Source organism: Amblyraja radiata, chromosome 19 (assembly GCF_010909765.2).
Source record: "Amblyraja radiata isolate CabotCenter1 chromosome 19, sAmbRad1.1.pri, whole genome shotgun sequence".
Lineage (NCBI taxonomy): Eukaryota > Metazoa > Chordata > Chondrichthyes > Rajiformes > Rajidae > Amblyraja > Amblyraja radiata.
This window is the reverse complement of record NC_045974.1, coordinates 35162569-35176642: the sequence shown is the minus strand read 5'-3', so window position 1 is coordinate 35176642 and position 14074 is coordinate 35162569. Positions and strand designations below refer to the sequence as shown.

Below are 14074 nucleotides of genomic sequence, written 5' to 3'. Positions count from 1 at the left end.
CAGCAACTCTACCGCTGCGCCACTGCCGCACCGTTATGCCCGTAATGATATTTAATAAATGTCAATACAAATTGCATTGCATTAATAATTAACCATTTATTATGAAATCTTAATGGAGAAACAAATTCTAATCAAATTGTCACTTCTGAAGTTTAGCCATTATCCCAGTTGTTTGGTTCATTAGTTTTAAGGCCAGTGCAGAGGAATAATTAGATGTTAGTACATGTTGACATATCTCTGAAGGTAAAAAACAAACTGCTGGAGGCACTCAGTGTGTCAAGCAGCATCTGTGGAGGAAAATAGTTTGTTTTGGGTTGAGACCCTTCATCTGGTTTCTGGAAATGGCGACTATCCATTTCCTTCCACAGATGCTGCCTGAACTGCTGAGTTCTTCCAGCAAGCTGTATTTTGCTCCAGATTCCAGCATCTGCAGTCTCTTGTGTCTCCCTATCTCCAAAGGTAGCAGAACAAGTAAGTAATGCATAAAGGTCACAAAGGATACTTGCGTTCCCTAGTCAATGCAAAGGATACAAAAAAGTGAGGTCATACCGAGAAAGTCTAAAACATTAAACAGGCTGCAATTAAAAAACTGCACATAATTTTGATCATTACATTGTAATTCAATTTAATGATATTTTATTTTCACATGTACCTGGGCGTAGTGAAATGCTTTGTGTTGCATACAACTCGGTAAAATCGTACAGCAGACCTCACCCAGGCAGTACATAAGAGTCACCATGTGTCTGGTGCTGACAAAGTTACAAAAGTTCACCAAACAGTCCTATCATCTGTGTAGGAAGGAACTGCTGATGCTGGTTTAAATTGAAGATGGACACAAAATGCTGGAGTAACCCAGTGAGTCAGACAGCATCTCAGGAGAAAAGGAATAGGTGATGTTTCAGGTTGAGACCCATCCTCAGACCATACCTTCTGCCTGCTGCCACACGTGGCAAGGATGGAGAATGTTAGGAGTGGGGAGAGAGATTTGTTTGGCTGGAATAATTTTCTTTGGTACAGAGGATGCTGATGGAACATTTAATTAGAATGTATAAAGTCATGAGAGGCTTGGAATGAATGACCAGGAAGCACCTAAATTGCGTAACAGAGAAGTAAAAAACTAAGGTATATACACTGAAGGAAACTGGTGGATGATTAAAGTATGACAGGAATCTGAAACTCACTGCATGAATGAGTAGGAAATAGAAACCCACCAGATTTTTTTTGTTAATTGAATGCTCAATGTGATATCAACAGGGCTGAGAAATGGGATTAATTTTAATAACTTTTTTTAGGGCTTAAATGAACACTATGGGTTGAACGATTTCCTGTTTTGTATATTTCAGTGAACCAATAAGTTGTTGTGGTCTCTTGGCTCATGAAATACAAGTTTTCTTCAGTTAATTGTCAAGATATTTTACCTTCACCGATGACTGCTTAGTATTTAACTTCCATTTGTGTTATTACAGGTAATGAAACATAGTTTTGCATGCATGAGCACGAATTGTATACATCAAACAATTTGCTGATAAGTAGTCGGATATATTTGCACTTAACAAGAGCTAGTCAATTATCTCCAACTATTTCTCCATTACATGTAATCAAATTATCCTCATTAAATATGCTTTAATTAGGTTCTAGAACAGGGGTTCCCAACCGTTATCATCCCATTTACCCCTGGCAACTTTAATTGCAGTGTTGCCAGGGGTAAATAGTAAGATTAAATGAGAATTTACCAGTTTGAAGTTTGACCTGTATTTTATGAGGGATTACGTGAAGAAGCCCGCCAGGACGCATGCGTGTCATTCTTCAAAGCAGGGTGTGAAATCACAGATAACTGTAATGACTAAACATAGTAAGATTAGAGAAGAGATACCAGTTGAGTATATGATCAAGGGTGGGAGCGGAGGGCACGTAATCCCTCATCGTAACTCCTCATAAAATATAGATCAAACTTCAAACTGGTAAATTCTCGTTTAATCTTACTATTTAACTTCGGAGTCACGTGAGTGACTACGTGAAGATTTTAAAGCTCTGTGATTTCATGCCGTGGAAACGAGTCCATGCATCACGTCTGCCTTGATGACTGTAGGAGGAATTGTGTTAACATAATTTGGACATGAATTCGACATTGAAATCATAAAATTTATTAACACAAAATTATAACCCCTTTTTATGGGTTTAAATTAATTTACAGAACTTAAAATTGTTTCTGCAAACGTTCCAGGTTTCATTACTGGTTTGTGGTAAAATAGTTGGAATGTTTTTTTTTTTCCCCTGACCATCCTGCTGCCTTGAGGATTTGGTCCATTGGTACATCCAACTGTATCGCTGCCGATGTAACTGCAGCCCTGGTGGAATGAGATTTAAAAATATTAGTATCCACCCCAGCTTGTGTTAGCACCTGTTTCAGCCATCTTGAGATGGTCTGGACCGTCACTCTTTTGTGTGGTTGCTTGTGGCTGGCTAGAAGTGCCTTCTCATTGCCTCTTATGATTTTCGTTTTCTCCATGTATAACGACAAATGTCTTACTATAGAGACGGTCATCTGTTGGGTATGACCTAATTTGTATATTGAGGCCTGCTGATCCCTGTCTGTTAAGCTTTACTAATTCATAGATATGAAACGTAATATTTTCAGTTGAGGAAGTCATGTTGTCCAGTCTTAGTTTATGCAGTGACTGTACCCTGTGTGCCGTGACCAATGCCATTAGCATGACTGTTTTTAATGTCAGTCTGTGTAGGGACAGAGCTGTTGCTGGAGACCAATTCCTGAGTATCTTCAGGACAATACTTACATCCCATATTTGGGAGTACCTGGTTCTTGGGGGATTAGTATTAAAATTCCCCTCATAAGTTTTGTTACCAGTGGGTGAGTCCCAACAGAGTAACACTCTGTCCCCTGCCATAGGTAAGTCGATAGGGCACTTCTGGCGCAGTTGATGGCACTGTAACTGCGCCCCTCATCATAGTGGAGGCCTGCCAGATATTCCAGAACAGACGGGATGTTCATGTCTCTGTGGGTGATGTTGTTTTTGTGACAATGCATCTCCCACTTCCTGATATAGACCAGATACTGTTTTTTGGTTGACTGTCTTTGGGCCGCCGAGATCATGTTCACTGTTCGGTCCGTCAGTCCCAGTTGTAGTAGAGGTGTTTTTAAACTCTACAAATTAATAAGTTCAAATGGTTATGGCATGGGTGGCTATCCCTTGTTACGGGATGTAGCAATACATCTGGTCTATGTGGGATGGTGATACATGGTTCTAATACCATGTTTAGTACCACTGGGAACCATGGTCGAATAGGCCAATCGGATACTACCAAAATACCAGACGCAGAGTCTTGTTGTATTTTCCTTAATACCCGACTGATGAGGCAGAAAGGAGGGAATGGTAAATAAACAATTTCCCCCAATGCAGCGAAAATGCATCTGTCGCCGCTGCCCCATGGTCTGGTTCCCATGAAACATAATTTGCTAACTGGTGGTTAAGTCTGGATGCGAATAGATCGATATCTGGTGTTCCATATCTTGCTGTAATATCAGCAAATACTTTTTTATTCAACATCCATTCGGTGTTTTCATTAAATTTGCGTGACCTGGTGTCTGCCACTAAATTTAGTCTTCCTGGTAGGTAAGTGGCTGATATCCAAATATCTCTCTGGATACACCATTGCCAAATTGTATTAGCCAGATTGTCACATGATGTCGATTTGTTTCCACCCATGTGGTTAATGTATGCTACCACGGTGGTATTGTCTATCTGTAGTCTAGCATGCTGGTGATATGACCCAGTACAATATGACTTTAGGCCATGGAATGCACCCAACATTTCCAGGTAGTTTATGCCCAGTGTGAGTAATAATGATGCCTCCTGAGCAGTCCATCTACCTCCACAGCTGGTGATGGTATTGGTGGCTCCCCACCCAAATGCACTAACATCAGTTTGTAGTACCATGGAAGGGTTACTGACAATGATTAGATTGGAACAAAGCCAGATGTTATCTATCCACCATTTTAGTTCCATTTTAGCTTTGATTGGTAGTTTCATAGGTCTGTCAAAGTGACCTGCATTGATTTTGAGTGCTTGTATTTTTGCTCTCTGTAGGTTTTGGTAATGTAGAGGTCCAAATTGTGTGGCTGGAAAGGCAGCCATCATTTTGCCAATTACTTTTGCTACCAATCTGATGGATGGTTTGCTGATGTCAATGAGGTTATTGCAAGCCTCTATTAAATCTCTAGCCTTTCCCTTAGGCAGAGTCACCGACATGTGAACTGAGTCAATGGTGAACCCCAAATAGTCCATAGTAGTGGAAGGCGTTAGTTTAGATTTAACTGGATGGATAATAAATCCCAGTTTTTCAAATAACTGTTTTGTGGCTGTTACGGTTTGTTTGGCCAATTCCAAAGTTTTGCCCACAATGAGTATGTCATCTAAATATGCCATGACCATGTGTTTTCGTTTCCGTAGAAACGCTAGGGATGGTCTCAAAATTTTTGTGAACAGCCTGGGTGCTGATGATAACCCATTTGGCAGTGCTTTATACTGCCAGTGTTGTCCCATCCAGTTGAATTTTAAGTAACATCTGTGGTCACCTCGTATAGGCACTGAATAGTAAGCATCTTTTAAATTGATGCTGGCCATGAAGTAACCTTTGGAAATTAATTGTTTAGCAGTAACAAAGGTTTCCATTTTGAAGTGAATATATTTTACAAATGTATTCAATTTTGTCAGATCTATGATGATGCGACAACCACCATCTTTTTTGTTTTTGGTAAATATATTGGACACGAATTCTAATGGTTCGTGTTGAGTTTGCTCAATTACACCTTTTACGTAAAGCCGCTCCAGTTCAGCTTGCGCTTCTGATTTTTCTTTATCAGAAAGCACAAACATTCGGTTCGGTATATGTTGAACTGGAGGGCTGTACTTGTGTATAAACTCTATTGTATATCCCTGGATACTGCTTAAGATGCAAGTATCGGTTGTTAACATGCTCCATGCATTCAGAAAAGAGTGTAATCTCCCACCAACCTCCATGCTCCCTGTATTTTGTAGGGAACCAGACCCACCTACCTCCATAGTTACCAGTGGCAGGTTTACTTCTTTTTGTAGGTTCTTCACTGCTGTTGTTGCGCTGGTGTCTGGATTTGTGGTTTGGTTGGCGTTGGAGGTCCGCGCATCTTCCAAGAAGGCCGGCCTGGGCCATGGCCTAAAAAAGACTCATGTTTTGAGTACCGGCCTTCGAGCTTTCACCAGTCATTCTTGTTCTGCTGGTGGGTGCGTAGGGGTGCTAGATGTCTTGATGTGGTGTCCAGTACAGCCTGTTCTTGTAACTGGTTTAAGAGACATATAGTCTATACTGGCAGCTAGCTTTGGCTCCAGATTTTTACCAGTCTGGTCTGGCTGTATGAAATTGGACACCATGTCCAGTAGGTTCTTTCGTTCCTGCACCCCTTGCACACTTGTCTTTCCTTCTGCGGACCCCTCTTCCAGGTCAGCCCAGAACTGACCCGCAGTGCTCCCCTCTGATGAGGTAGAAGCACTGTGCAGCCCTTCAAGAGGTACTGCTGTGGGTTTATCATAGGGCCCACTGTGACCCGACTCCATCTCCCGGAGTCTGTCACGTTGGAGCAAATGCTCCACACACCGCTCCATCCGGCTCCAGCGCTCACGGTCGCTGGCCGCCCGCGGTTGTTCAAAGTCGGACTCCTCTGAGTCCACGACCTTGTTTGTTTTTTGTCTCGCCTTACCGCCCGGCCGCGGAGTGGATCTGGCCGGTGCGGAGGCGACATCGGGCACAGCTGATCCCATTATAGGTGATTCAAGTGCCGCTGGCCGCTGCTAGCCCACCAGCTTTGTCGCAGCCCGTTGGTTTCTCCACCTGTAATCAGCATGGGAAAACACAAAAAGACCGCAGCTCTTACCTGCAGGTCCTGGTTTATATTGTCGCTACGGGGGAAACGTCGTTCCACCCCGCCTCCTGCCGTTTTCGACTTGTCAAAAGTCGACGGCCCCATCTGAATAGACTCCCGCCCGACCGTGGTGTTCTGGCCGGCGCGGGACCAAAAGTCGGCACAGCTGATCCCTTACGGGGCTTGTGCCTTCAGCTGCTGCTGGCTCCCGCAACTTCGCGGTCCTCCCCAGCCAGCTTCACTCGCAGCACTTGTGGACACTATTTTGTCCAGCTTCCCCCCGTGTAAAAACAGCGCGGGGACAAAAACTACCGCAGAGTAAATCACTTACCTGCAGGTCGCGGTTTCAAACTTACCGCTGCGGGGGAACGCTCCACCCCGCCTGTCGTTTCGCAAGCGTGAAAGCGATATGACATGCATGCGTCCTGGCGGGCTTCTTCACGTAGTCACTCACGTGACTCCGAAGCAAAATGGCAATGTTATTTCACTTATTTATGTACAACTAATGATGAAGAGATACCAGTATACCAGAACCAAACACAGTCAGTCAATGAGAAAAAATATATACAAATCCAGAATCAACAAATTAACCCCCTGGGTAGGTGAAATGTACACCCTGGGGGTAAATGTACCCCAAGTTGGGAACCCTTGTTCTAGAAGGTTACAATTAACTGGAAACTCAACTGGACCTAAACACGACTGAAATGGCACAATTTTTAACTCTCAAAATCTCAACTAAGCACCTGGAGTTTGATGGATTATAGTCACTTGCCTGGGTAAATACGGTACAAAACACCATGCACAGAGATCACAGCGCAGAACAATGAATGGTCCACCCTTCAATTTAAATATTCATGCCAAGCAACAGTACACTTGGTGAATTACATACAATAGAAGGACATTTTTACATTTATTCCACTCATCTGCTTTTGCTTAAAGCCTTGCAAATGTTTCAACTCTCAAATCTCATTTGAAAGGTGCTTTATAATCTTTTTGCACTTTTACAGACAAGCAACTCTCATTAAACAAATCTCTCTTCCTCTCTATTCAGGTGCTTTAGCCACTAATTTGGAATCTGTGCCTTCCGGTTACAATATACACTAGCCTTGCCAATGATGCCCAAATGAAATGGGCGGCAAAGTGGCGCAGCGGTAAAGTTGGTGCCTTATAGTGCCAGAGAACCAAGTTCAAATCCTGACTACGGGTGCTGTCTGAACGGAGTTTGTAATTCCCCACATGACGCATGGGCTTTCTCCGGGTGCTCTGGTTTCCTCCTACACTCAAAAGACGTGCAGGTTTGTAGGTTAATTGGCTTCGGTAAAAATTATAAATTGGATGGTGGTAGTGTACAAGGATCGCTGGTCTGCATGGACTCGGTGAGCCGAATAGCCTGTGCCCACACTGTATCTCTAGACTAACCTAAACTAAATCAAATAATGACATTTAAAAACAACTTAGTACAACCACCCTTGTGTTTTGTCAGCGAACCAAATACATATCTGATGGCATTGAAGGCCTATTCAATATATAACTAACTGAATTAATCAAACATAGCGTTCAACATTTCCACTCGAGATGATAGTTGAATTTTTCATGAGCTCGATTCTATAATTATCTTAATTAGAATTTTTAGTTCATTGGTGAATTTATAAAACAAATACTAGTAGTTTTTAAGTTATCCACGATTATTGTAGCGTCGTATTCCACATAGGAGTGAGAGTCAGCAGCTGCCCCATCACTTGTTTCTGCCAAACAATCCTGCTGGTCGTATTTGTGCTAAGCACACTTGGCCCAGCTTTTAGTGCCCTGAGGAATTTGTTTGTTGCTACTACTGTAATTTAGTTTAAGAGATACAGCACGGAAACAGGCCCTTCGGCCCACCGAGCCCGCACCATCCAGCGATCACCGCGCACTTACATTATCCTACACACACTAGGGACAATTTTACATTAATACCAAGCCTACAAACCTTTGGAGTGTGGGAGGAAACCGAAGATCTTGGAGAAAACCCACGCGGTCACGGGGAGAACGTACAAACTCGTACAGACAATCCCTGTAGTTGGGATCAAACTCGGGTCTCTATCGCTGTAAACACTGTAAGACTGCACCTCTACTGCTGTGCCACCATGCCGGCCCGTCAGTTGTCCTCTACTGAACATATAACTGCAGACTTCCTCAGGATTACTAATCTACAAAGGTGATCTGCAATGTAATTTTCAGTAGTCAGTATGGAACCATTTATTTCTCACACTTCAACATTGAAGACAAGATCCATAAGAAAAATATATTTGTCAGCAACATCCTGTCAAGTATATAGCAGGATGTAGATCAGTTTCAGATATGGGTGGGGAAATAACAGATGGAGTTTAATCTGCATAAGTGTGAGATGCTGCATCCCGAGAGGTCCAATGCAAGGGAAAATAACACACAATAGCAAGACCCTTAATAGCATTGATGTACAGAAGGATCTCGGGGTCCAAGCCCATAGCTTCTTGATATTGGTAACACAAGTAAATTGAGTGATAAAGGCAGTGTATGGTTTGCTTGCTTTCATCTGTCGGGACATTGAATAGAGGCAGGAAGTCATACTGCAGCTTTTATAAAACTTTGGTTAGGTTGCATCTGGACTATCGTGTGCATTTCCCATAAATAAGGATGGAGGCTTTAGAGAGGGTGCAGAAGAGGTTTACCAGAATGCTGCCCAGTATAATGGGTATTAGATACAAGGAGAAGTTGGACAAACTTGGATTGTTGTGGAGGTCAAGGGGAAGTATGCTGGAAGTATATAAAATTATGAGAAACATAGACAAGGTAGACAGTCGGAACCATTTCCCAGGGATGAAATGTCAAACAACTGGAGTGCATACCTTTAAGGATAGAAGGGGAAAGTTTAAAGGACATGTGCAGGGGGTATTTTTTAAAATCCAGAGATTGATGGAGCATGGATTGTGATGCCAGGGATGGTGGAAGCGAATACAATAGTTACATTTAAGTGAGTTTTAAACAGGCACATGCAAGGAATGGAGGGATATGGATCACATGCATGCTGTAGAGGTTAACTTGCCTTGGCATCATGTTCATTCATCACAGACATTGTGGGCCAAATCTCCTGTTGCTGTGCTGTTCTATGTTTATTTGAAAAGACCATCTGGTTTCTAATTGTTTTATTATTTGTTCAGCGAGAGATTGTGCACCACAAGTAATCGATGGACAAGATAAATTTAAGGCACTGCACATCTTAAGTTTAAAGTTAACGCTGTATACTGGAAAAATTAGTCGGTGAGATTTTCACTAGTTACTTCACGGAAGTTTAAAAAATATCTGAAATAAAAACAGAAAAGACTGGAAATACTCAAGAGATGTTGCCAATATTTCCCATTTTTATTTCCAGCATCTGTGTTTTTTTTGTGGTTTTTGATAACCTAATTATCTGTTTAGTTGAAGGAATAATTATGGGCTCAGGCGATATTGGTCTTTTATTATCGGGAGGGACAGTTGTTGGGCTGGAGCCACTGGCACTCAAAATTAATTAGTAGCGAAAAAGATAGTTCCTGCAGGTCTGCTCAAATCCGGTCAAGAAAGGTTATGTGGGGCTTTCCTTAAGGTGATTATATATGTAGGATTCTGGGAATGCTTGTAAGTATTCTGATGGGATCGCCCTCTGCTTGTGTATTATTGATGTGCCATACCAGAAATACACCACTCAGAAATCTGAAAGAAATATACAAATCCACTTCATCTGATCATCTGGGATATGCCAGAATAGATCGGGTAGATGCAGAGTCTCTTGCCCAGAGTAGGGGAAATTGAGAACCAGAGGACATAGGTTTAAGGCAGGGGGAGAAAGATTTAATAGGAACCTACGAGGGGTAACTTTTTCACAAAAAGGGTAGTGGGTGTATGGAATGAGCTGCCGGACGAGGTAGTTGAGACAGTTACTATCACAACGTTTAAGAAATGTTTTGACAGGTACATGGATAGAACAGATTTAGAGGGATATGGACTAAATGCAGGTAGGTGGGACTAGTGTAGATGGGACGTGCTGGTTGGTGTGGACTTTGGGCTGAAGGGCCTGTTTCCACGCTGTATGACTCCATGACTGTTAATTGTGATGAAATAGAATCTAAACTGCATGCCTTGTATGAAAATATCACTCCCCTCTTGAAAGTATGCATAATTCATTCTTGACCTTTCTTTGTACAATGCAACAGTCATACTCATCTTCTAACACTTTCCTCACCATGCTTTTAAACTCAGAGTTTGTAACATCTAACAGATGTTACATACCCAATGTTCCTAATCCGAATCAAAATCCAGTCTTTAGTTTAATTTGAGTTTTAGAGATACAGCATGGAAACAGGCCCATCGATGCACCGATCGCACGCCGACCACTGATGACCCGCTCACACTAGTTCTATGTTATCCCACATTCCCATCCACTATCTACACATTAGGGGCAATTTATAGACGCCAATTCACCTACAAACCTGCACATCTTTGGGATGTGGGAGGAAACCGCAGAACCTGAAGGAAACTCACACAGTCACAAGGAGACCTCCACACAGACTGAGGTCAGGATCAAACCCGGGTCTCTGGCGCTGTGAGGCAGCAGCTTTACCAGCTGCATCACTGTGTCAACCATAAACACAATAAAAACCCAGTCTTTAAACACAACCCCATTAAACATTTATATATTTTTTTCTTTAAAAAGGTGCTTATAGTCTGTACTATTAATTTATGAGAATTGTATTTGTCCAGCAAATGTTTGCTTTATGGAGCCAATGCTGTTCTTAAATTGTAAATAAATGGTATCATTTTAAAGAGGGTGCAATAAAAAATAAACAGTATTTAATACATGTGATGTTAAGGAAACCTGACTCTCAGTCTGAAGAAGGGGTTCGACTCGAATCATTGCCTATTTCTTTTCTCCAGAGATGCTGCCTGACCCGCTGAGTTTCTGCAGTTTTTTGTGTCTAGATTCCACAGATGTTCAGAATTAAGTATTTCATCAAGCTGAGAGAAACTGACAGTATGGTCAGTAATCAGAGTTTAGCTACTGCCAAAAGAACTAGTGGTGACTTGGGGAAAACATATTTTATGTTGGCATCATGATCCGGAATAGTCTGCTTGAAAGGTTGATGGAAGCAGATTCTATAATAACTTTCAAAAGGAAAATGAAGAAATGCCCAAAAGCAAAACAATTGCAGGGTTATGGGAAAAGATTTTGGAAGTGCGGTTAATTGGATAGTTTCACCCAAGTCCCTTCAGGCAGGAAGGACCAATGACAACCTCTTGTTCTTGATCATTTAATGGCATGGTACTGTACAACATTTAAAAGAAGATAGACACAAAGCTGGAGTAACTCAGCGGGTCAGGCAGCATCTCTGGAGAAAAGGGATAGGTGATGTTTCGGGTCGATCCGAAATGTCACCTATTCCTTTTCTACACCAGCTTTTTGTGTCTATCTTTGGTTTAAACCAGCATCTGCAGTTCTTTCCTAAACATTTAAAATACATTTGGATAGTTTACGTGGATAGGAAAGGCTTAGAGGGATATGGACCCAAATGAGGGCATGTGGAACTAGTGTAGATGGGCATCTTAGTGTAGATGGGCATCTTAGTGTAGATGGGCATCTTAGTGTAGATGGGCATCTTAGTGTAGATGGGCATCTTAGTGTAGATCGGCATGGGCAAGTTGGGCCTAAGGGCCTGTTGGCGTGCCGAATGAGTAAATGACATGAGCTTCTGTGACCCACAGCTGGAAGGATACCTAAATCAGTAACTTCAGGCAGCAAACAATTCAAATCGATGTTTTCGACATAAGGAACTGTAGATGCAGTGAGGCTGGTTTACAACAAAAAAAAATGCACAAGTGCTGGAGTAACTCAATGGGTCAGGCAGCATATCTGGAGGACATGGCTAAGTGGCACTTGAGGTTGGGATCATTTTACAGTGTGATTATCGTGGCAGTAGAGAATGCCAGTCAAGTCATAGAAGCGTAGAAAATAGGTGCAGGAGTGGGCCTTTCAGCCCTTCGAACCAGCACCACCATTCAATATGATCATGGCTAATCATCCAAAATCAGTAATTTTTATTTCTAGCCCTTGTCACCCACCTGCAATTAAATCACCCCCCCCCCCCCCCCCCCCCCACCTGTATCCACCTATCACTCGCCATGCTTTGTCCCACCCCCTCCATCTGTATGAAGAAACGTCGCTTACTCATGTCCTCCAGAGATGCCGCCGGACCCGCGGAGTTACTTATTGGGTCCATCTTGAGTTATTCCAACAATTCGTTTTTTAAAAAATATTAATTTCTTATTAGTTCTAAAGACCGGACTTGTATTTCCTCCTGTTTTCAGAGTACTTCTGCTCTCCAGACGGCCCAATCCGGTTCTCCTAAACATAAAGCTATCTCTATATCTTCCTGTAACACAACCAAGATCTGCCCCACATAACGGGAGACGTTACCAAACAACTTGATTTAAAATCAGATCCTGACCTGCACCAAGTGAAATCGGATTCAAGAGAAAGGGCGAATATCACGGGGTGAACTTGCAAGGACATGATCGGGGTCTTTCAGTCGCTGCCCGTTGTCGTTCAGCCCCCCCGAATAAACAAACCGAGCCCCAGCCGCGGGCTGGTCAGTGTTTCTTGAAGACTTTACCGTTCATTTCACCATCTGCTACCGTGGGCAGAATCACCGTGAACTTACCTTCCTACCGCGCGGGGAGGGAGTGCGAGGGGAACGGCCGTACAAGGAAATACATTGCAAAATGTAACCTATCGTGGATTCTTAATCCTTAGCAGGAAACAGTACCAATGAATTTCCCATCATTGTGTTCCATGAACAGCACAACCCCCCCCCAAATCAAATCTCCCCCCATTCCCTATTAACGCCGTTCAAACGCGAGATGATTGTAGGAGCTGGAGGGTGCAGGCTCTTGCTTACCTCTCTTAAGTGTAAGCGGTTGCAGTGTTGTCGCCATGTCTGCTGCAGCCGATGAAAGGAGGAGCTCATTCAGCAGCGAGGGTGAGAGAGGCTGGAGTGACGCTGCCCGCAACATCAGCTCGGGAGGGAAGAAAGCAGCAGCAGCAGCAACAACAACGCGCACTCGGAAATCACGCCGGGTGCATTGCCCGAGTCACTCGGCGTAACTAACTCACTGACCGAAGGGCTCAAGGAACCGAGCCTCGCCACTCAGAGTCCAACACATCCACTACAGCCACACGTACACTGACTGCCAGCCACGGTTCCTCCCTGAGGAGCTTGTGACTGTTAGTAGAATTGACACATTGAAGAGCTGCCATTCCCCCAGCAATTAATTCTTGGGCACTGAATCTCCCGAGCGTTGTGACTTGTGCAGATTAGATTATTGGAGGTACTTGTCTTAAAGACGTAGATGCGGGTTTGAAAGATGGTTGATTGAGGACTAAGGATAGCTGGCACAGAAGAGGAGTTGAAGCCTGGAGTAGATCAGCCAGGACTGTACAGAATGGTGGAGCATGCTATTTTTTTTAACCAAAAATAGATGTAATCAATTATATACAAAAATAATATGTACAGTACAAAACAATACAAACAAACCCATCGCCATAACACAAACAAATATTATTAAATACTGAATATTAAATAACTATTTCACAACCCTTATTAAAGATACATTCCACCCCCCTCGGTGCCCAGCAGTCCTGGAGACACTCCAGGGTGCCCATGGACAGCACATATTCTCTCCTTAATGACACCCTGGCACGGACGTAACCCCGGAAAAGGGACAGGCAGCCGGCTGGGGCAGAGCCCTCTTCTGCCTGGCACCGCCCGTGACTCACGCATAGCCAGCTTGGCCAGGCCCAGGAACAACCCAACCAGGACATCCTCGGTTCTACCCATATCGGGGCATGCTTGAGGGGCCTACATACCTTCTCCTGCTCCAATATCCTTGTGCAATTCTGGAGAACTTATCATCATCAACGATAGAAAATTAATCTTTTATAACATTTTAATTTCTTGAAGGAAAATGAGATGCTTCCTCAGAATTGTGATTTATACATGTAGCCAATCTGGATTTCACAGTATTGGTAGAAACAAGGAACCGCAAATGCTGGTTAAAAATAAATGTGCAAACTGCTATAGTAGCTCAGCAGGTCAGGCAGCATCTCTG

The 14074-nt window shown here is 43.1% G+C and overlaps 1 protein-coding gene across 3 annotated transcripts in view; it reads right to left on the bottom strand.

Annotated features, from left to right (window-relative positions):
• Positions 1–13147, bottom strand: part of lin7a (lin-7 homolog A, crumbs cell polarity complex component) — a 72391-nt gene extending 59244 nt beyond the window's left edge. For 2 of the 3 annotated variants that reach the window (XM_033038218.1, XM_033038217.1), the window contains exon 1: positions 12865–13146. In XM_033038218.1, coding sequence (XP_032894109.1) covers positions 12865–12979 — 115 coding nt within the window. In that variant the 5' untranslated portion in view covers positions 12980–13146. Of the gene's footprint in view, positions 1–12864 lie in introns of all 3 variants that reach the window. The other variant, XM_033038216.1, reaches the window with a different exon arrangement.
• Positions 13148–14074: the final 927 nt, after the last annotated feature.